The 23,069-nt window shown below is 35.1% G+C and overlaps 3 protein-coding genes across 8 annotated transcripts in view; 2 read left to right on the top strand and 1 right to left on the bottom strand.

Moving 5' to 3' along the window:
- The first annotated feature begins 1,036 nt into the window (after positions 1-1,036).
- C1H6orf120 (chromosome 1 C6orf120 homolog) lies at positions 1,037-5,335 on the top strand. The gene is made up of 2 exons (XM_026705148.2): positions 1,037-1,203; positions 3,291-5,335. The coding sequence occupies exon 2, from the start codon at positions 3,296-3,298 to the stop codon at positions 3,854-3,856; it is 561 nt and encodes a 186-aa protein (XP_026560933.1). The 5' UTR covers positions 1,037-1,203; positions 3,291-3,295; the 3' UTR covers positions 3,857-5,335.
- Positions 5,307-22,854, bottom strand: PHF10 (PHD finger protein 10). Of its 6 annotated transcripts, none has more exons than XM_026705142.2 (12): positions 22,767-22,854; positions 18,107-18,213; positions 17,492-17,622; positions 15,841-15,924; positions 15,181-15,314; positions 14,924-15,073; positions 13,197-13,306; positions 12,702-12,864; positions 12,222-12,374; positions 6,326-6,434; positions 5,942-6,130; positions 5,307-5,507 (listed from the first exon to the last, which is right to left on the bottom strand). In XM_026705142.2, the coding sequence occupies exons 1-12, from the start codon at positions 22,833-22,835 to the stop codon at positions 5,422-5,424; spliced, it is 1,485 nt and encodes a 494-aa protein (XP_026560927.1). In that variant the 5' UTR covers positions 22,836-22,854; the 3' UTR covers positions 5,307-5,421. The 6 variants fall into 6 exon arrangements, with proteins under 6 accessions (XP_026560927.1, XP_026560929.1, XP_026560928.1 ...); XM_026705144.2 differs by having other exon boundaries at positions 12,714-12,864; XM_026705143.2 differs by having other exon boundaries at positions 15,841-15,918.
- Positions 22,525-23,069, top strand: part of ERMARD (ER membrane associated RNA degradation) — a 40,218-nt gene continuing 39,673 nt past the window's right edge. The window contains exon 1 of the mRNA XM_026705138.2: positions 22,525-22,731. The gene's annotated coding sequence lies outside the window, so the exon portion shown is untranslated. The remainder of the gene's footprint in view (positions 22,732-23,069) is intronic.

Raw genomic sequence — 23,069 nt, 5'->3', positions numbered from 1 at the left:
CAGCTAGGTTACAATCTAAGCTGATTTTCTGTACTGTTACATATGCAAAACTTCATATTCATATACATACAAGGACACACACAACAGACACACACACCACATACAAAAATGTATTTATGGTATGTATATATACAAACACATAGATATGAACTTCAGATTTATTTAAACTTATTTTATATATCCCATTGCTACAGTTGAGTATTGTCCTAACACATTTCAAAATATCTTTTTTTCAAAATCTTGAATATGTATGTTTTTGGGAACAAAAATGGCCGAATGAAGTATTTTTATGAAAGTTTATAGTAATTTAAACACACACACACACATTCTGGCATATTTTTTTGTAGGCCACTTCTTACATGTCCATGAGTTGTCACTTCATATGCAGCCTCTTTTAGTTGTATGCTGATGTCAGACCAAGTACTTAAAGAGCTTGCATTGTGACATCACAACACACTTTTTTATATGTCTATCATCTCCTTCATTATCTCCAGCTTACTTTGTGAACTCCTTTGGCTAAGGCAGCATTTTGTGTGTATGGCCAGACAGCAATAATAAAGGAAAACTACTCAATTAACATGTAGGTTTCTGGCCCTTTAGAAATTAGGGAAGAAATTGATCATGTTTATTGCTAGTAGGAAATCAATCATACTTGCAGCATTACTTACAAATCAGTTCAACTATACATATACTTGTCATTGTTGGTTTTATATTTTATACTTTTGTTAGTAAGCTGCGTCGGCTCTCCTTATCTTGCCATTAAAAACATTTCATTTTTATGAATTACTTTCATGCTTTGAGTAAAGTCAGAGAACGATGGGCAATGGATGTATTTCAAACTTTTCTAATAATAACAATCACGACAAGAAGCAACCAATGGTTGCTGGCAATATTCCACCAGCGCTACCCGAAAATGTTCCTTTCAGCCAATGGTTGACCGCTCTTCAGCCTCGGCTCACGACCTGTTTTCTGTTGCCACGGTGTTAGAACGAGACCATTTCTCCGGATAATCCCTCCCCGGTCATCGCTCCGCCTTCTTCTTCTTTTTTGCTTCGCAGAACAAAAATCCATAGAGCAAGCTCGAGTCGAAATCTCGCGAAGCCGAAGAACTCTCGTAGTGAGATAGATTGCCATTCTGTCAAAAGATTCTGGCGGCCTCCTCGATGGTGACTGAGAGGGCGAGCGAAGTGGCTCCACGATAGGGTGAGTTTGTTGCGGGGGTGGGGGAGGACAAACCGGGCCCGGGGCAAGCCGGGGTGGGGGAAGGGGGGAGAAGGGGAGAACTACGCGAGCCCTTGCGCGAGGCTGGGGGGAGTGGCCCGTCTCTTGCCTGGCGGGTCGATAGGGCGCTGCTGAAGAGTTAAAGAAGACTTCGGCGGCGTTAAATGACAGGTCCCGTTTACTTTGTGTGCGCGTGCGGGGCTCTCCTCTCTCCCCCCCCCCGCCCCCGCCCGGCAGACTCTTGACGAAGCCCTGAAAAAGCGGGCGAATTGAGGGGAAAGCGGGTGGCTCCCGAAAAGGCGGAGCTTTCCTTCCGGAGTGGGTTTCTAAGTTTCTTTACACATTGTCCGGTGGGCCATCTGACATCCCCTCAGACCGCGCTCACCCTCCTCTCTGCCTCTCTCTTTCCTGTTGTCAGGACTGCAAATCTCTCTCCAGGGTGGATTCAATTTGGTATAAATAGACGAGCAACCACCAGGCACCGAGGTCTGATTCTGCAAGGGAGAGAGTTTATAGCCCTGGTAACTTCCTACGCTGAGGCTAAATTCGGTTTAAAATATAGAATAACGGAGTTGGAAGGGACCTTGGAGGTCTTCTAGTCCAACCCCCTTCCCCCCACCCCCTTCAGGCAGAAAACCACATGCCATTTCAGACAAATGGTTGTCTAACCTCTTGTTAAAAACTTCCAGTGTTGGAATATTTACAACTTCTGGAGGCAAGTTGTTCCACTGGCTAATTGTTCTGTCAGGAAATTTCTCCTTAGTATCTGGATTGCATCTCTCCTTGATCAGTTTCCACCCATTGCTTCTTGTCTTGCCCTCAGGTGCTTTGGAGAATAGCTTGACTCCCTCTTTTCTGTGGCAACCTCTGAGATATTGGAAGACTGCTATCATGTCACTCCTAGTCCTTCTTTTCATCAGACTAGACAGTCCCAGCAACGGTTCTTTGCTTTAGCCTCCAGTCCCCTAATCATCTTTATTGCTCTTCTTTGCACTCTTTCTAGTCTCAACGTCTTTACATCATGGCGACCAACACTGGATGCAGTATTCCAAGTGTGACCTTACCAAGGCATTATAAAGTGGCGTTAATATTTCACGTGATTTTGATTCTGTCCCTCTGTTTATGCAGCTTAGAACTGTGTTGGCTTTTTGGGCAGCTGCAGCACACTGCTGGTTCATATTTAAGTGATTGCCCACTAGGATTTAACTTAACAGAGGAAGCCTCCTGTTATTTGTGGTACCTGGTGCCCTGTGCTTGAGACTGCTTTCTGTGGTTTCATTTTCATGTGTCTCCATTTTCCCGCTCCCCACAAAAAGCCCTGCTTAGCAAATTATTGTTATGAGGAATTAATGTTACCTTTTAGGTTGTAGTCGCCTGCTTCTGACTGATGAAAAGCAGTGTGTATTCCTCTCTTGTCCTGTGATTTCAGGACACTGAGGGAGAATTGCTGCTCCGGGGCATTGTAAGAGACTCTGGGACTCTTTCTGCCTTCAGAATCTATAGATTAAGATAGGTTAAGATATGCAGTCACTGTGGTGTTTCTATGAAAACATGCTGCCTCTGTGTATGTTTAAGATCCAATCTATGTTTAGTGTGTTTATAAAATTATATTTGATGCATGACTGGAAATATATGGAAGTCCTAATTTTCATATATGCCTATAGCGGTATAGAACCACTGTATAATTATTTAAAGAAAAAAAACACATGTTCCACAGAAAAGCAAATGTATATGCTCTTGTTGAAATTTAAATAAATAACAGATGCTTATTTCTGAGACCATTTTCATGCTAAATAGCCTATTCCTATGATGTTTACCAAGGTCACATTTACTACTAAAATATTAATGACAACATTCTTTCTATCCGTGGCATCAACTTGGTCCTGACATCCCAGTGGTATCAACTTGTTCAGAAGAGTATCAAAGTGATTTCCCAGAATAATCTTTCTATATTTATTCAATATTAATAGTTTGTTTAAACTATAATTTTTGTTGCTTTTTTATAAGAGTGATAGAACATGGTATTGGGAGGTTACTTCAGTCACAGGTTTATTTTATATCCAACACAGGTGTGATGGCCCCTTACTACAAGAGGATACTAGTAATACTGTTTACTTTTCAAGGACTTCTTATAACAAGTGCTTTTAATGAGGATGGGGATGTACCTGAAGAATGGATTCTCCTGCATGTAGTTCAAGGCCAGATTGGTGCTGGAAATTACAGCTACTTGAGACTAAATCATGAAGGGAAAATAGTGCTTCAGATGCAGAGTTTAAAAGGTGATGCAGACTTGTATGTATCTGATGTAACTCTTCACCCCAGTTTTGATGATTATGAATTACAGTCTGTAACTTGTGGTCAAGATGTGGTTTATGTGCCAGCACACTTTCGTCGCCCAGTGGGAATTGGAATTTATGGTCATCCCTCTCATTTGGAAAGTGAATTTGAAATGAAAGTGTACTATGATCAAACAGTTGTAGAATCTCCATTTGGTGGTGGCTCATACAATCCAGAAGAAATGAAAATGAACCAGAAGAAGTTTCACTCAACAGAAGATGAGTATCAAGATGAGGAATCCGTCTTCTGGACTATATTGATTGGAATACTAAAATTAATACTTGAAATTCTCTTTTAGATTTATAACTTTGGGTGTGAGCAATCTGTATAAATAATTGAATGCTGTTCTAAGCTGTGGATCGGAAAATAAAGCCATAATTATTTTTATAATGTAAACTTTTCCCAGTGCTATATTGTAGCAGGCACAGTATTTGTATGGTTTTCTCTTAACTGATCAGGGTGAATATTAACGGAAGCTACAATTCACTGTGATTTTCAATAAAACTTCAAAATTGTAGAAATATGAATTCATGCTCAGTAATTCATCACATCTGTTAATATATTTACAAATAATGTTTTATATATATAAAGATAGATGTAAGACTATCTTCTTTGGCCAAAATAGAAATACACGTGAAAGTTTTGAAGAATGGAAAAGACTTCATCTGCTTTTCCAACCACCACTAAAATCTATTTTAAATTGAAGAAACCTGAATACAGAATTACTTATAGGCAAGTATGAAGATTTCAAACATGAAATGTTGATGTTAGAATTTTTAGCCCACTAATTTCAAATAATTTTCCACAGTGCAAGTCCACTTAAAAACCATGTAATTATAGGTTCATAGTTATCACCTACTAGGAAGTACCACCGTACTGGCAGCTTCAGGGAACAATACCTGAGCTTCCTTGTTCCAGAATTCCTCCAAGGTCTATGAGATCACTGGAAAGGTAGAAGCTGAAATGTTTTGAAAATGAATACAGTATGTTCTGAATAAATGCCTTGAAGAAGAAAAATACTAGGAAAAAAACTCTAATATTGCACCACCAGGAAAGGAATAAGAAAAAAAAGGACTGTGAGTTGAAATTTTTGCCATATCTACATTAATTTCAAGAAGCTGTTCAGAAAACTACGCATTGCATTACACTAGAAACTAAATCATTTATCACTGTATGGAACACTAGTGTGTTTCCAAAATTGACTTGCTCTCTTAATACCTTGGCATGCATTCTTACTCATTTTCTGGTCTTAGCATACAGAAGAAATGAAAGATTAGAAGAGTATCAATAAGAAATTAGTAGAATGACAACAACCGTGTTTTTGTCCTAAACTGCATGACAGCTATCATCTCAAATGGCCAGAGACTCCTTGTAGAAGGAAAGAAATGAGAATTATTCAAGAGTTCACTTAATTTAAATTAAGCTTGGTTCCTATAAAACACTTTAATTCCACAATAATAGCATCATATTCAAACAAATAAGATGTTAATTGATATGCAAGAAACCTGTATACTTAGTGAAGTGTTTTGTGATTTAGAGATAATTGTTACTCTACTAATACCCTTGAATTTAATAATATTTTCCTTTGAATGGGATGGAGGACAAAAGTAATTATTCTGCAATTGTTTTTTATAAAAATTATTATGCAGAAAAGAATCTATAAGACAAATTATAAAAATACAGAATAGAGATATGTTCACCTCTGTCTTTAATGGAACAAAAGATACTGAATAACCTTTCTCAACATGTTAAAATTAAAAAGTTTTATTTGGTGAAACTGTTTTTGAGTGGTGTTTTTCCTTGTACAGTGGTAAACAGAGTAGCACCAAGTTTAGCACTAGTTTTTGTGAAGTTAATATGCAGTTATCCTTCTTTGCTGCTCTTCCCTCTTCTTCCTCTGCCCCTGGGAATTGGGGGTTGTCTTTCACAACAGTCACAAATCCAGCGACCTACAAAATTAGAGCTGTCAATTAAAAGAAGACCAATTGCCAAGTAGTCTAAAAAGGCTACTGCAGCTGTATGTGGGAAGTGGGGATATTAATGAGTATGTAGCATATGTTTGTTATAAAATTACATTTGTAACTCTAGGTTTTTATGCCCCTTCTATTAAAGATACTACACTAAATTGACTCAAGCATATTCCAGTAATGAATGTACTCAGATTGCAGATATTACATTCATATTCACTCCCTTAAATAAATTTTAAGATGCTGTAGTATAAAGGAATAAAATATTTAGCTACACTCAATGTCAGTAGAATGGATAGTTAACACAAGATTCACTTCACATAATAGATGTACAATCTTTTCAAAAGAAAAAAAGCAACAATCCAAATCTTGAATTTTAGTTCAGCCTCTGAACAAGTGTAATTGATATAATTTACCTGAAGGGATAGCACCAAGCCCCACACAAAATGTATGATAGCCACGATCACACACATCACAGAACATCATTTCTTCCTCATGGTGAGGCTGCCCGCATATAATGCATGTTTTACACTCCATACATTGCCAAGGATAGGTCTTAATTATTGCAACAAGCTCTGCAGACATATCCAAACAGGAAGGATGTCCTAGATCAAAACCAGTATCATTACTAGAATAGTTATACGAAGGATCCTGACAAGACTAAAATGATTTTATTTCATAGAATTTAAATCAGTGTATCAAATGTGCTTATTAAACTTTAGTAACTGCAAAAGTTGTAGTTTGTTATTTTTGTTTCATTTTAAATATATAGACATGTTTAAAGCAGATTTGTTACTTACCGTTGTTTTCACATTGGGAGCAGTGAATAAGTGCTTCAGACTTCCCTTTCTTGTTGGACTCCTTACCCTTCAGACAAATTCCACATATAGCATTTGGAATGACCTTTGGCTGGAAGGGTAGAAGAGGGCTATAAATTCATTCCAGAAGAATTGATACAGGTTTTTTTTTTCCAAAAAAATGTGTGTTATTTAAATTTCTATAAATTAACAAACCTTCTGGGTGGTGTAGAACACAGGATATGATTAAAAATTGATAGGTATTGATTATATGAAAAACACTGGAATAGAGACTATTTTAAACACATGCAAAGTGAAATAATATAATAATGTATAATAAATCACAAGTAATGAAATCAATGAATTTTTAAAAGGATAATTGAATTTTTAATCTTATGTAAGATGAATATGTATGAAATTGCTAATACATAATTCTTCAAATGTTGATTCAAGCTAATCCTATTAACTCTCCATGCAGTATAGTACTGAAATTATATATTGAAAATTCTAAGTATATTTTTGTCTTAATGCACAGGCTGATTAAAACCTGTATATTTCATCAGAAAACAAAATAAAATTTTATATAGATGTAAGCAAACAAGCTGAAATTGATACTTTGTGAGGATAAAGACCAACAACTATCAATTGCAAGCAATTTTTACATCTGCACAGAAAACAAATTTTATACATGTACATTTGTTCCATGGATTGCATCATTATATTCTGTCTTCCTAAATTGAACCTATATCTTCAATTTGTACAAACAATACAAATTTTTTACACTGTGACTGACAAAACGTGAAAATTATAAGGAGTGTCTCTTTGTAATAACATTATTAGAATTTCAAGTATCTTCCCTAATCATAATCTTATACCATTCATGTCAACAAGCACTTTTTTTGCATGTAAGATCAACTACTATCATTTGAAAATGTATCAAGTCATTTCAATTCCAAAAACCCCCTCCCACCACTACCTGCTCCACATCTTTGGGGAATCCTAAAGTGTAGATTTGAGATTAATATTGGAGAGAGAAAAATATAAGTTCCTCTGATCAAGTAACATTGGATAATCAAAAGTACTACAGATATTTAATATATCATTTTTATGTAGCTTGTAATGAAAGCGTTTATGTAAATTACCTTTCAATAAATTGCTTCTTAACCTTAAATATGTAGCTCTCAATTTGTCTGAATTGTTACAGTAATAATTGCCAAAAATTATCAAACAGATTAGTGAAATTATTTGAAGAATGTTTCTTTCAAATTTTGATACATTTCCATATAAAACTTTAATATATAACAGAAAACAATGTACATTTAATATGTATAACATTTGAACTATGTTACTAGAACCCCACGTATGCTACCCTGATTATTATTTTCCCCTTTAAATATCTGAATTTGTAAAAAGCCACAAATTATTAAACTCTATAATGCTATAAACCAAACTAAAACAGGTGCAGTAATTTATATATTTTAATAAGATAAATTTTAATCTTATTCCTTGGATATAGTTTGCACGTTTTTATTTTCCCTGCATTTATGTTCAAAGACAACAGGTCCTGCCTTTATGTGATATTGAGGAAAAGGGCACCAATATTTAAGTTTGACATTGATAAATCAGAACATGAAGGATATGATTCTGGTGAGGAGATTCTAGACCAGAGGTAGATTTTTTTTTAAGCTGAGTTGGGTCTTAAATAAGCATCTATTGTTCATGCTATAACAGTACATTTCCTGCAGAAAAAGATACTAAATGAATCCAACACAACCTCTAACTCTGATACCAATTTCTTCTCATATTACATTAGCAACATGGAAACATGAGTGGATGGTTGCTTACTTTATCTAAATAGCTACAAATTACAACGTAATAATTGTAACAACAGTTTGCTCTTAATAGAAAAATGGTGTTTCAAAGTAAGAATGAAAACATTTTTGCTGAAAGAATGAAAAGTGTGTGCAGGCATCACTCTGCTATACACATCTTTTATCAGGAATATTTTAATAATGCTGAAAAAAGCAGAGTAGATTTGAATTATTAACATTAAAAATAAATTTAGTTCTAGAAAATTGCAATTATTAACTAAATAAATATAAAATTTGAAGGAGTTAATATGTATTTATTATGTATTGGCCTAATTTCAGAAATTATTTATGTAGTATGTTTGGCCTCCACAGTTTTGTTTAAATACCCACAAGGTTCTCTTTTAAAAGATGACAGAGGCATTCAATATTTTTGCTTATTTATTTTTTTAAAAAAAATCATAGTCCACCTGTTTTATACATAAATATAATGAAATGATAAAGGAGTCTAACATTCACAAATATCTCTACAAAATAATAAATAACCATGGTGGAAACAGACATATATTTTTATTTTGCTATTCTAATCCTACTTGCATACCTTTTTATACCCTGCTCCTCCCAAAGAATAAACCCAATTCTGCAGCATTCGCCTTTTGTACTGCTACATTCTATAAAGTTCATTGTTTTAAGCTATATCAAGATAATAATTAGAAAATACACTAGCTATTTCTTTTATTCTATGCATACCTACCGCTACAGTATGTAGCAGCAAACTGCATCTCAATCACCCAATGTAAAACTACTTTTCTGTTGCTATACCTGTACTGAGTTAAGTGCAGTTAATATTTCTGTGCAGTCTAGGTACTGCAAAGAGGCATTTAATAATAATGCTTTCCCCAAATCTCAATTCTATAAATCTAGGAATAATATAGTCACAACATACTAATTTTAAAACATCCAGAAATTGATATCTCTCTTATAGAAATGAAGAAAAAGCAAAGTCTATTTATGTTTAGGAACGATTCTAAAAAGAAATTAAAATGACATTGGGGGATTACTGGAAAACACTGCCTGCCTGATTTAGTGATGTTCTAGACATCCTCAAGTTAACAAGCAAAAGAATAGCAAGATTTTCAATTCTACTGGTTCAAAAATTCATTTTAGACTAAATCTGCAATTCTGTACACTGGCCAAAATCATATTCACCTGTCAGTTCTAAATGAACCAAGGGCAATGAGTCTTGGTTTCAGTGACTTTGGGACTTGTTGAGCCAGGTTTTTTGTTTTTGTGAAACTGACTGAGTAAACCAAAGCTGGAGAAGCAAAGAGTGGACAAAGAGAGAAAGCTACCCTGAAGCAAGAGTGTAGCCACTAGGAGTCAGTAAGAGAACATGTTGCACCTTCATACTTCAATAAAGCTTTGTACTTTCTGTATTGGATATGAAATGATATGTCTGAACCACCCAATGGAATTTGTAGCTTATCCTCAAGTACATAAATAAGCATGCTGTATTTCTAGAAATTATACTGCGTGGAAACAAGCCTTTCTTCTTTTCTAAGCAAATTAATGTTAATCAGAGTGTTATGGAATACAAAGAAAGTGGAATAATCAGTTAACAGACTTGTACTTCAAACTTTTGTTTTCTACTGAAATATGCAGACATGGATCTCTCCCTTACTCTGAGAATACTGCCATGACAATTATAATCATCAGTTCTTCATCTTTTAGAACAATAGCTATTGAGAAAGGATAATAGGAATGATGCCCCCATTAAAAAAGACAGATGGTTTAACAAATTAATAAAAAGCAATCTGCCTGCTTAGAAAAAAGGTAAATATAAGAAACCCATTTGTAATACTTGCAATATATGTATTAACATTTTGCTTATCTTTCCTAAAAGCTCTTACAGTTAAATTTTAGTTTTAAAATGCAAATAGAGAAATAATCTAATATATGGGGTGAACACTATGCAATAAAATCATGGTAACTATTAATGGTTTCTGGGAATAATTAAATCCCATTTGTAGATTTATTTAGGCACATGATATATCAAATGCAGTCAATAACTGACAAAGATTTCATATCATTTTAGTTCCATAACACACATTGTATTAAATATTTAAAACTAGTTCTTTTATAGAGTTAGTTACTCTAAAGTGGAAAAAAAATGCACTGTTTTCAAATCAGTCTGTATTTTCTTTTGGGGACCAAAATGCACCTGATAATTCTCATATTCTAACCTCATTAAGATTCACTTTAAAGAATTCCCAGTAGTTCTCCATAGATCAACTATATATGGATGGGTTTGAACCAGTGACCAGTAATCATTTGGATTCATTTTTAAACTAAATTTTGAAGAATATATATAAAAAAATAAAATTACCTTTAGCAATCAAAATTTTGTATATTGGTTTTTCTAACAGTGACTTCACAAGAAACTAGCCAGACATTGCTGTATGCATGGATTTTTCTCACATAATACCTCAAGTTCAAAATTTTCTAATGCCTTCCTAAGCTTTCATCTTTGGATTTCATAAGTTAATTATATAAATTACTACCACACACTTGAAGCTGCATTGAACTAAAACATTTTGCAAGGCTGTTACTATGTAAAAATAGACATGTCTACAAAAAATTAAACATTTTCTGTATCATTTTTAAAAACTTTTCCTTAAAAGAAATGGTTCCTAGCATTTAATATTTTTGTATCTGAAACAATGCATTTATGCAGTTAAATTGTATTTGGAATCTTTTTTTTTCAAAGAAAGCTACTCAACACTAACTGAAAAGTGATTGGAGACCTGTACTTTGTATGATTCTGTAATACATTCAATATATAAGTTACGTAGCTTGAAAGTGGATTACAATATTTCAAAATCATTTTACTTGTACTATGTAGCTTCTCAGGCTTCATACTACCTAATCACTTTTTGGATCACAGAACTATTTCCTTAACATTCTTCCTTACAACCTTTCAAAACAAAAACATATGCCTTATTCTGTGTAAGCAAAATTTACTGGTAAGCAAATCTTATTGGTAAACAAATAGCTTTCAGTTATTTTCTTTATCCTCAATATAAATTTCAATCTAAAATTTCAGTTAATTCGAAACTGAAATTCACCAGTAATACTGACAATTAAAAGATGTTATATAACTGTTTAAAATATAATTCTTTAAGTTCTGGTAAGCTTAAACCACTTCCTCTATGTCATTTTCTTAGGAGTATAAAACCAAAACTATACCACAATATCTCACTTAGAACCCACCTTCTCTCCAAATCCTCTGTCCCCAAACTATTTTTTAAACTGCCAAAATAATGGCCTGTGGCACAGTTCTATTCAACAAGGCTAGTACAACCTTCATTCAAATAAGTTCATCTATCTTCTCATTCCGGTATTCTTCATAAAATGAGGACAGCAATAGGGAAAAGAAGGCCAACTTACGACCTTCACTGCACCTAACAGTGAGGGTTTTATTAGACTATCTGAATATTTCATCTTAAAAAACAAACACTGTTCGAGCCAAAGCTTGTCCTCCCAACTTCCTACACATACACAAGGGGAATTGTTTTAAGATTGCCAACACCAAATTATATTATAAACAGATTACATACTTTTCATCTGGAAAAAGTTAAGAAAATATAAATATATATGTACAATATTCTAGCTACATTTTACAGTGCTAGTCCAGTTCATACTGGTCAGCAAGCTATTTTAAACTAAAACACAATGTTATATTTGATATGCAACTATCAACTTTTTGAAGCCCGGAGAAAAAAGCAATTTTCCTTCACCTTAGCAAAAAGAGGGAGAAAACCCATCTTAACAACGAGATCTCATGTTGCAATTGCTCAGGAACCATTTAGGTACAGAAAATAGAAGCCACTCCACAGCCAGGGTAACAAACAATAAGGCCCCAGGTAAAAATAAAGCAACAGGAAGTAAGGAAGCAAACAGAAATGCACAACAGGAGAGTAGCTAGGCAAGTATAGTAAGCAGACGTTCCATATTTTGAAAAACAAAGTTAAATATTTCAGGGAGAGAAGCTGATCAGTAAAGAAGTTGAGTCAGGGGCTTTTTTCTTCTACCTTGTACCCAGGAACCGATTTGGATACAGATCGTTTGGAACCCTCTTTTCTTGGAGTAGAATTTCTCTCTCTTGTTTTTTGTTTTCCCTGCAAAGGTTCTTCTTGGTTTTCTGCTGTGCATTCACCTTCAGACACATTGCCAGATGAGTTGTCCTGTAACATGAAGAAAACTATTTTTTGCTTCTTTATATGGGAGAAGCAAACACAACATTTTCTACACCAAACACAAAATAACACATTCTAAACCTCATTAATTTAGTGTATTGATATATATTCTTAGTATATTTTGACAAAGCCCAATGATTCTGCACAGCATATACAAATAAATATTTAGAAAATATTATGATAAACCCCATAAAAAGTATATAATAGGATCTAAAATGTAATTAAAAATTTAAATAAACTTCTGTATAAAATAGACCAAACCACAGAAAACCCAAAACTCATTGCTGGAATTAAAAATATATCTGGCACACACACATTTTGGTTTACCGAATTGCCTTTGATTTTCCTCTTTTCGTCTGCTCGCTCTTCTGCTTCATCTGAATCTCCATCACTATCCAGTGCAGCCAGATCTGGATCTAAGGGGGGCTCATAAAGAGCTGTATTTAGTGGCAAATATCGAAGTTCATCTGGAGAGTATCTACAATTAAGTAAAAAATAAATAAACTTGCATTACAAATTGAAATAGATGGTGATACAGAAAAAGACAAACCAAATTTAATATTTTAGCAGTCATTTACAAAATTTTAACCATAAACTAGAAAGAAGTGCAATTTGTATATATGGGTATATGTTACATGTATGCACAATACATACATTAATCAAATCTTCTCTAAGAATCAAATATTATGCTTGAACTAGTATACAGCCCATAATAGGTAATACGACCCATGCATGCAGAAATCTACATAGAATATTACAAACTACATTTTTTAAAAAAATCATTAGCTTAATACAGTAAATTTCTGGTACCTTTTATAGTACTCCTGAAACTGGCCTGGTATGAGAGCCACTGGATAAGGACTAACTTTTGTCCTTTCTGTAGGTAAGATTTTATATTTTCCTTGAGGCACCTGGATAATCTGTATTGTTAACACAAAAATAAGAAACTCATTGCCCGTATTTCTGAACAAATTAGCTTTTCTAAATAATCAAGAGATATTTCTTACATATCACATCCATGGATTTGCCACACATAAATCCTTTATATCATGTAACTTAAGGTACATGTTTGAATGAGCCTATTATCAACCAAACAATAGATCATACAACTGATTTAAAACTCTGTTATATTCAAGAGTATCTGAAACACAGATGCCTGCATTTATTTTCTGGATCAAATAATATGGCAAATGCACATAGTATCATATAGGACAATATATAGTTATGTAATGTAAAATTCTATCCTGCATTTAAAATTTCTGGTTGACAAGTATGGATAATTATTTTTTTCTGTCAAGGTATAAAAATAATCATACCAAAAGGGAATCAAAATAATTTTGTGACATTATCATATTTTTTGCACTATAAGTTGCACCTCACCATAAGATGTACCTAGGTTTAGAGGAGGAAAACAAGAAAAAAAATCAGGCAGAGCCTGAGAGGACCACAGATAGGTGTCCTCTCATGTGCCAGCTCTGCCTATCAACTCCTGCACTCTGGAAAAGAGACAGAAGAGGTGGGGTTCAGCACTGTAAAAGAACCCCATGGCAGCAGCCCGGCTGCTATTCACCAAAGTACCAGCACTGACACACAGACATTTCCACCCGCTTTTGGGGGAGGGTGTCTTATGGAACAAAAAATACAGTACATTTTACTTGAAGGCGAAAGATGAAAGAAAAGATATTGTCACATATCCTCGCTCATGTAAACAATTCAGAACCATATATTAATAGAATATGGTTGTATTTTTTATGCACTTCTATGTTTAAATGTATTTTTTTATTTCATCATAGCTGCTTACAAAGTAAAATACTAAAACTACAATCATAGTTAAAAATGCATTAGCAACCTGATCATAACTGTTAATTTCATGTCATTTGAAAGCAAAGAATGAACAACTGGACTGGGAATGAAACTAAAATAGAAATAAGAAAGCCTAGGAATCTGCTGAAAGCATCAAGACCATAATCAGCAAGTTCACAATAATTCTAATCTGAGATCAATATTTAATTATTGTACATAAATGGGAAAAAACTACTAGTCTAGAGAGTAGTAGATTTGATTTGAAAAAAGCTGTTATACTCCCTAAATAAAATCTTACAAATGAACTTTGAACTGTAACTAAAACGGAACAAAGAAACCAGATGCTTGCTTTGCAATTAGAAGCAAGGAGGTCACATGGTCTAGCATAGCAGCTTTGATGGAATGGATTGCTCAAATGTTTATCAAAGCAAAGCAATTTTTAAAATTTTTACAGTCCTGCATTCTCCTGCTGCAAGAAAACTCATTTTTACTGTTGCACAAATATCAAGCCCAATGTTACTTTGTATCCACAATATAGTGTAGATATTCACAAATAATTCAACTCAACTTTACTAGCTGTTTCTAGTGTTACTTTTCCTTTAGTGTGTATGCAATGTTTGCACTTTTTACATTTTTTCTTTCTAGTGTGCCATTACAATAGATCTCTCAGGAAATCGAATTACAAGCAAGCCTCTGCCTACAGAAACTGAAAGAAGAAAATGCAAGTATCCTACATGTGTTTGTAAATCAAAGTAGGCCCGTCTTTCTTCCATACGTTCACGGTTTAAGTTGCTGTTGAATTCTGCAGCTTTCTTGGCAGCTTTCTTAATATATTCTGGAACTTTACTTGCTTCAACTTTTTGGGTATTCTGCTGCTGCAATTGCTGAAACAATTTATTTCCATTAGTTCACAAAAGCTGTAGAAATTTGATATCCTGCATTTTATATTGCTCTGTATTTGTAAAACCATGCATCATAAACAGTTACTTACAGAATACTCTTTATAGTGGTCAGTTATTCGTTGACGTTCTTTCTCTTGAAGTATAACCGAGTACTCTGCATGTTTGGCAGGGTATTCTTTAATCATCAGATCGATGACTTCATCACTTCGTAAGGCAGTAAGACCTAAATTATATCAAAAACAAGTGGTTTTGTAAAAAATAAAAAATCAGGAAGGTAAAATTAAGGTCTTTGCTTTTGTGTTTAGCCTTTTTAAAAGCTTTTAACAATCTAAAGTTGCCAGATCAATTAAGACACAATATAATTGGCAACTGCATATTAACTCAAGAAATTAAATTCAACATACAATGTAAGAATTACGTTGAAAGACATTTCTAAATTGATTCTGTTCCAATTCCTCCCAACCCATTTCTATCTACAACATTTAAATATCTTAGCAAATATATCTAGGAATTAGAAATTAGGAAACAAATTTCATCTTCATGGAACAAACTAAATTTAACCATCTTTTCAGGAATACTTTTCAAATCTTCACAATTTTATTAGTATAAATCTCCAAAATTATATAAATACTTGCATACCACTGCCCACAATCACTTATTCTGAGATTGGGGGGGGGGGGTATATAAATGTGATGAATAGGTATGTAGGTAGGTAGGTAGATAAAAACAGAGGTGCCTTTTGTCCTTACCTAAAGTACACTGCGTTTCCGTGATGACATTTAGTTCTCTGAGGTAAAGTTTCTCTTTGTGGGAAAGATCTCGTCTTTCTAAATCTCCAAGAAAACAATGGGAAAAATAGTAAGAAAGCATAAATTTCTTCAAAATATGTAATATTAAAATTATATTTCCATCAAAAGCTTGAATTAAAAAGCTAATGGTGCTTAGTTTTCCTGATTACAATACAGAAGTAGTTTTTCCAAGTTCTTTTTTAACTTCCCAATCTAGCTTACAGTTCTTGCTCTTCCTTCTGGAAGGATGAAGTCCTGTCCAGGTCCAACTCTATTTAGCTTTTAAAATCAGCTAAGATTGGAATACCATACCAAAAAAAAAATAGTGCCAGAAATAGCATATTTATTGCAACTGCCAAATCTGAGAAACATTTTGTGTGGGAATAAATAAAACAATGCTATTTGTCCTGGTGCTCTTTTCCACAAACTTAAGCACACAGACAAATTCATGTACATAAAAATAAGAATGAACTGCAAGAAAGCTCCAATTTCAAATCAGGGATGACTTCAGAAAAATTAAAGAAGCATTAGCATATGTCTGAGGGGCTGCATTTTCTATGAAAAATAAAATATATTGATTCGTACATTATCCTTATCACAAAACACATAACTTCCAAACATATGCTAAACTCTCACATCTGAGCACAGAGCAGATATGAAACTTTACACTATTTTAACATTATCTATTTCAGCGGTTGCCAACTGGTGGGCTGCAAGAAAATTTTGGTGGTCCGCAGAGTAATGTCACCCCCAGAGCACCCCCAAAGTAATTAATCCAGGCTGTGCAGAAACACAAGGCTGCTTCACCACATGGCCTGTGGGAATCCTCCCCGCCCACTCACTCCTTACCCAGCAAACTTGCCTACTAAATTGCTATTTTTCCTTTTTCCGACCATCAGCTGTTCTGTTGCGCTGGGAGAATTAGATTAGCTAGGAAGCAGGAAATGGTTGGATTTCTTGCTTTCTAGCTAGTCTTTAGATCTTCGGCTTTGCTTTTAAGCACAGCCAAACCTCCCTTAGGACTGAAGGTTCTATTATTTAGTGCAGACTCAGCAAGCAAATTTTATGAGACTGAGCTACCCAATGGCAGATAGATAGATTACTGAATGATTCTGTGAGCAACTCAATCTGCGTGCCTGCTTTGCCTGATTTTGGGTAAAAGTTGCTCTTTTTTTAACAAAAAATTAATATTTATATAAATATTTATAATATTTACATACAAGCCATCCCCAGTCAGTCACATGATCACCAAGCCACACCCACAAATTAGGCCATGCCCACAGAACCGGTTAGTGGTCCCTAGGATTTAAAATTATGAGTTTAGTGGTCCCTGAGGTCCAAAAGGTTGGCGACCCTTGATCTAGTTCAGTGCTAATGGCTTGTTTTAACCAGATGTAACAGATTTGTAGCCATTTATTTAATTCAAATCTGTGAAGTGTGGGAAAGGGTTCCAAAGGGTTCCACCTGTAAGCATTTCCAAACAAAAGCATCAGACCACTAAGACATTTGATCATCTATATTTTCTTGGAAGCAATTCTAAGACACGTGAACAAGCCTATCTGCACTGTGTGTACATTTCAACATTTCATGTAAGTATGTGTAACATGAATACCTGGATATTTTCGCTTAAAGGAGGTTACCCCCAAGTATTCACTAACTTGTTCTTGAAGCATATAATATTCTCCAGTTTCATCTGGTGGCCATTTGTATTCTATCAGGTTTTCAGCTGGAAAATAACTAAAACTAAACACAGAAAATCAAATTATTAAATTGTAAGAATTTAACTCCACAATCCAAACAGAACCTACATTCAATGCCATGTGCTCTGTAGTAACACTTTTATATATCTATATTCTTAATAATTTTGTAGCTCACTAAAGTGGAAAAATAGTGACACATTTATTATATTTCACCTTTATTATTTTGTAGTAACTCAAAGTGGTAAATATATACAATACACCTTTATCTATTTTTCCCAACATAAGAATCATTTAATTACCCTAAAAATACATTTTCTGTTCCCCATTTTGAACTATCAAGAAGTATCAATCTCCTCTATCCAAATACTTCTGGTGGCTATCTTTATACATTGATAGCACATTTCAGTGTTCTAATTCATGAGGATTCTGTATACCCTAGTAAATAAGACAACAAAGACCATGCATTTATTTTGTTGAAAAAACAATAATATATCAAACTAGAGCAACTTTTTAAAAAATGGCAATACCTAAGATCTTGACTTGAAGTCTCACAACTTCGTGAGCTGTCCCCTGAGCCCATGCGACGTCTTTTAGATGGTTGGCTACCATCATTTGAATTTTCTTCTATGTCATCCTGAAATTATACCATAATGTCAAGTGTTGAGCAACAAAATACCAAAACCAAAAACACACTTATCAAGAGTATGAAATATTTGGATTTGAAAATCTTAAAGAAACTGAACATCAAAAATAAGTCAAGGAGTTACACAGGGCCATGATATCTTTAGGGAAATCTACAAAGCCTATAGGTATAGGTACTGTACTCTAGAATATATGTTAATACTATATACAGCATGTTGGAATTGGGTACAGGTAACCCTCAACTTACAACCACAACTGAACCCAAAATTTCTGTTGCTAAGCAAGACAGTTGTTAAAGTTTTGCCCCATTCTAAGATTTAATTTTCCATAGTTGTTAAGAGAATCACTGCAGTTGTTAGCATTATAGCTGTAAAGTGAATTTGGCTTCCCCATTGACTGTGACCATTAAATATGAACCAGTTGGCAAGCATCTGAATTTTGATCACATGATCGTGGGGATGCTACAACAATTGTGTACGTTACTTCTTTCAGTGCCGCTGTAACTTTAAAAATCACTAAATGAACTGTTGTAAGTTGAGAACTACCTGTACAGTTCTTGGTTCACAGTTAAGAATCACACTTTAGGGACTTCCAGTTTGAGCTTCTTCGGCGACAGACCAAAACCGCATCTCTGCACGGTTTCAATCTGTGCTCGCCGTTGGAGCGCCCCGAGCCGGCTGGTTTCGGGGCTAAGCCACCCCGTAGAGGTGGTGAAGAAGGGGGAAACTGCCTGCAGGGTTGAGGAGAGCCGCATCTCTCCTCCCCAGCTGGCCATTACTCCCTTTCCCAAAGGTGGTTGTAGCAGTGGTCAGAAATGGCCACCACAAAGAAGAACTCGACCAGAAAAGAAAGTTTTGGTTGACCGGGTCAAACAGCAAAAGCAACAAATAAGGTACCCTGGAATTGAAACTATTAAAAAAAAATCAATAACATTGTTCCCTAAGAAGATTTCTAAGCTGCGAAGGAGAGAGAAAAGGGAAAGGATTTGGGTTTTTTTCTCCTCTTCCTACACTGACAGCTAAGAGACTAAAGCAAGAAATTGGAAAAAAATCCACTTTGATATTAATAGACATTTAATGCTGAAAATAAAAAGTCAAAGGGATAATAAAAATTTCTGGATAACTAAAAACTTTTGAAAACAGGAAAGGAGAGAAAAGGAATAAAAGGGCAGGATCTGGAAGGGAGGAGACTGCCTGGAATTAAAAAGAACTTACAGCAAAATCTAAACAAGATTTCCAAAAGATGCATCTTAACTGAAACATCGCAACAAAATAGTAAAACCCCAGGAAGAGAAAGTGAAAAAAGAAACAAGAAGAAACAGCTTGGGACTATTTGGATTACTTGGTGATCTCTGGATTCTTGGTTATTGTATTTGAATGACTAAAATCAATCAGGTGGTTGTTTAAAACTGTTTAAAATGCCTCCACTTTTAGAAGAACTGAAAATGGAACTTAAAAAGTACAAAGAAGATGCACAAGAAGGGAGAGGTTCTTTTGGCTTCATATTTCAGTTCTTAAAAATGGAGATTTAGAACTATGAGAAACAACAAGAAATGCTTGCAGAACAAGAAGATTGGGACAAAGAAGAAGCCATCTTTAATGAACAAGTAATCTTAGGTGGGGGAAAAAAGGAAGGGGGAAAGAGAATGGAAAGTTTAAGATTGGGAAAAACAACCCCAAAAAAGAATAGTGAAAAATAAGTATAAAATCATAAAGCAACAGAAGAGGGAAATGCAGAAGAGAGAATTAGAAGTAGAGAAACAAGGAGGTAAAAAGGGGAGAGAGAAGAAGAGACGGAAGAAAGAAAGGAAAAGAAGTTATAAAGGACAGAAACAAATATAGAGAAACAGGGCCTATTTAGAGATAATGGGTGAAAATCTAATGGAACAAGGGATTCTGCAAAGGTACATAAGATAGTATTGTTATATTAGAAATAGAAATAATTTCAGAAAATATGAAACAATGTATGATTAAAATGTTTGATAAAATAGTTATTGTAACTTAGTGAAATGCTTGTCAATAAATAAATGTAACAAAATAAATATTTAATGATTTACAAAACATATGTGAAGAGGAATAAGGGAAAAAATAATTATGGAGATTATACGTGTCTTTAAGGAAGTATGACATTTAATTGAAAAATGTTAAAGATGTTAAAACTTTAATGATTATTAATGATAGAACTGAATTGGAATGGAATGAGGGTTTATAATTACATATATTTATAATCCTTTTTTAAAAAGAGAATATAGTGTGTATTATAAGAATGTACCAAGCAGAATTCGATTGGAAGTTATGTATTATGTATTATGTTGAAGGTCATAACCTTAAGGTATATATTGAAGTTTATATAAGAGTTGAATGGATATAATTAAAAGATATAAAGGTGTCATACTCCAATTAGTAACTACAGGAGAAAATTTGTTTAATGAGAAAAGATAATATGAAATTGAAACAGAACAGACAAAGTATAAATATAATGAATTGAGATGAGATAATCAAAATAAAAATGAGGAAATTTAAAAAAGGGGAAAAACTACATAGAAAATGTAGAATAGTGTAAGATATGGAATAGAACACAAAAATGAGCATGAAATTGAGTTTGTGTCTGTACAAAGAAATTCAACCCAGGACGATGCTATTTTCAAAAAAGACTTTATTTAAAAAAAAAGAATCACACTTTAACAAATAAAATAGTACTGTCACCCTGAAGGCAATCCTAAAGCAATTTAAACTTGGAAACTCTGAAATCAATGTGACTTACTTCTTAATAAACACATTTGATGCTTGAAAGCAGGTGGCCAGGTAGGAGATGCCAGCATTATTTTCTTTTTATATCAATTGGCATGAGACCTTAATATTGCTGATTGCTTATTGTACCCTATGACTATCATTAAGTGTTGTACCTTATGACTCTGGACGAATGTATCTTTTCTTGTATGTATAGTGAGAGTACTTACACCAAGACATTCCTTGTGTGTCCAGTCATACTTGGCCAATATTCTATTCTATTCAATTCTATATGCTGTAGGACAAATGGTTGCTAGCTACAATACTTTTCCCAGCATTACACTAAACAAATGGGAAGCAAGGAGATGGCAATTTGGCTAACTATCAAAAGCCCCATCCCCATATTCAGGCTATAAATGTACTGCAGAGTTCGCCTTCTTAGATGAGTGGGCCTGCTGCATCTTTCAGGAAAAAACAACACTGCAAAGTCTCTTTTCTTTTTCTTTTTTTAAAAATAAATTTTATTTGGGTTTTCACAAAACATAATACAAATAAAACATCTTTTTTGAGAATATCATGATCCTGAGTTATCACTTCTCCATCCAGACACAAACTCAATTTCATATTTGTCTTTGTGTTCTATTCCATATCTTATTACTATTTTAACATTTTCTCCATGTTTCCCCTCCCTTGGTTTTTTCAACTTTGTTTTTAATTATCTCATACCTATCTAAATTCAATTATATATCTTTTTCTAAGTTTCAATGTCTTTCTAATCATATTTATACTTTTGTCTGTCGTATTTCATATTTTCTTTTCTCATTAAACAAGTTTTCCCCTGTAGTTACTAATTGGAGTATGACACCTTTGTTGTATCTTTTAATTTTGTCCATTCAACTCTTGTTTAAAGTTCAATTTATGCCTTTACAATTTATAACATTCAATATAACACATAACTTCCAATCGAATTCTGCTTGGTACATTCTTAAAATACACACGATGTTCTTAAAGATATATAACAATAGTAAATAAAACACTTATTCTATTCCAATTCAGGTGCAAAGTCTCTTTTCATTGACCTCAGGTCTACATATTTGCGATTCAATCTTTTAAGAAGAAGAAAAAAATCAAGCTCCCCAAAGTCTAAAGTGACACCGAGTTCTTAAAAAAAAAAACACCTCTCCTTCAACCCGGATGCCCCACTGTTTATGGCGAGTTGTTCAGCTGTCAATGTTCTTTATTTCCTTTAAGCGAACTTCCTTTAACTTCGGATGTGCTAAAATTCTTCGACTTCTGTTCAGTCCTTCAAAGGAGAGTTAAACAGGGGAGGATCCAAGGAAATCTAACCACAACCACCGCAGCGTATAACACCCGGTGGCAAAACAGTTTGACCTCCAGGTGCCTTCAGAGAGTAAAATACTAAGACCGGGGGGGGGGTGGGGGTTAATATTGAGAATCAAAGCCGAAAGAGCCGGGGTAAGCATCGGGGGAAAGAAAAACAAGGCTGCCTCGCCAGGGAGGGAGATGCCCTGTCCCAGGAGGCGATGAGGCGGAGCCGCCAGAGACCTTCCCGGGAGGCTCCTCCTCTTCACGGAAGGTGGTGGAAAGATTTAAAATCCCAGCCCACGAGGGGTCTCGCCGCCGCCCTCCACGGAGGAACGAACGGCTAGCCGACCGGCGCCCCTCGGAAGGGGAGGAAAATGGCGTAAGCCGACGGGGCATCCTCCTCCGCGACGGACGGTAGGCACCGACGGAAGGAAAGGGGGACCGAGAAGACTAAGGTAACTTCCCAAGCTCTACCTGAGCGCCGCCTCACCTTTAAAGACTGGGCTCCGGGCGTGGCTGGGTCGCTGTCGCACACCCGCGGGGACAGCACCGCCGCCATCACCGGCCACGGATGGGCTGGGCTAGAGACCGCTTCGCCCTCTCCTCCCACGCGCCAGCACCGCCCCCCCCACCTTACACACACCCGGTTCAGGCCCGGCGCCACCTGCAGGCCCGGGGATGGCAATGCAGGCGCCGAATCGCCTTTTCTTCGCTCTGCTGGAGGGCGCGGAATCTTTTCCTTCACGAGTAGCTTCTAGCCTGGAATTGCTGGTTCAGAAATGGGGCGTGAAAA

Source organism: Pseudonaja textilis, chromosome 1 (assembly GCF_049901715.1).
Source record: "Pseudonaja textilis isolate UNSWEBS1 chromosome 1, rPseTex1.2, whole genome shotgun sequence".
NCBI classification, from domain to species: Eukaryota; Metazoa; Chordata; class Lepidosauria; order Squamata; family Elapidae; genus Pseudonaja; species Pseudonaja textilis.
The sequence above is the reverse complement of the archived record's forward strand: the minus strand, read 5'-3'. Positions and strand labels throughout refer to the sequence as shown.

Coding starts and splice junctions, on each gene's coding strand:
- C1H6orf120 (XM_026705148.2), top strand. CDS start 3,296: ATGGCCCCTTACTACAAGAGGATACTAGTAATACTGTTTACTTTTCAA.
- PHF10 (XM_026705142.2), bottom strand. CDS start 22,835: ATGGCGGCGGTGCTGTCCCCGCGGGTGTGCGACAGCGACCCAGCCACG. Junction 13,307..14,923: donor ACTTTGATTTACAAACACAT/GTAGGATACTTG, acceptor TTAACAATACAG/ATTATCCAGGTGCCTCAAGG. Junction 6,131..6,325: donor CTCCCAATGTGAAAACAACG/GTAAGTAACAAA, acceptor GTTTTGATCTAG/GACATCCTTCCTGTTTGGAT.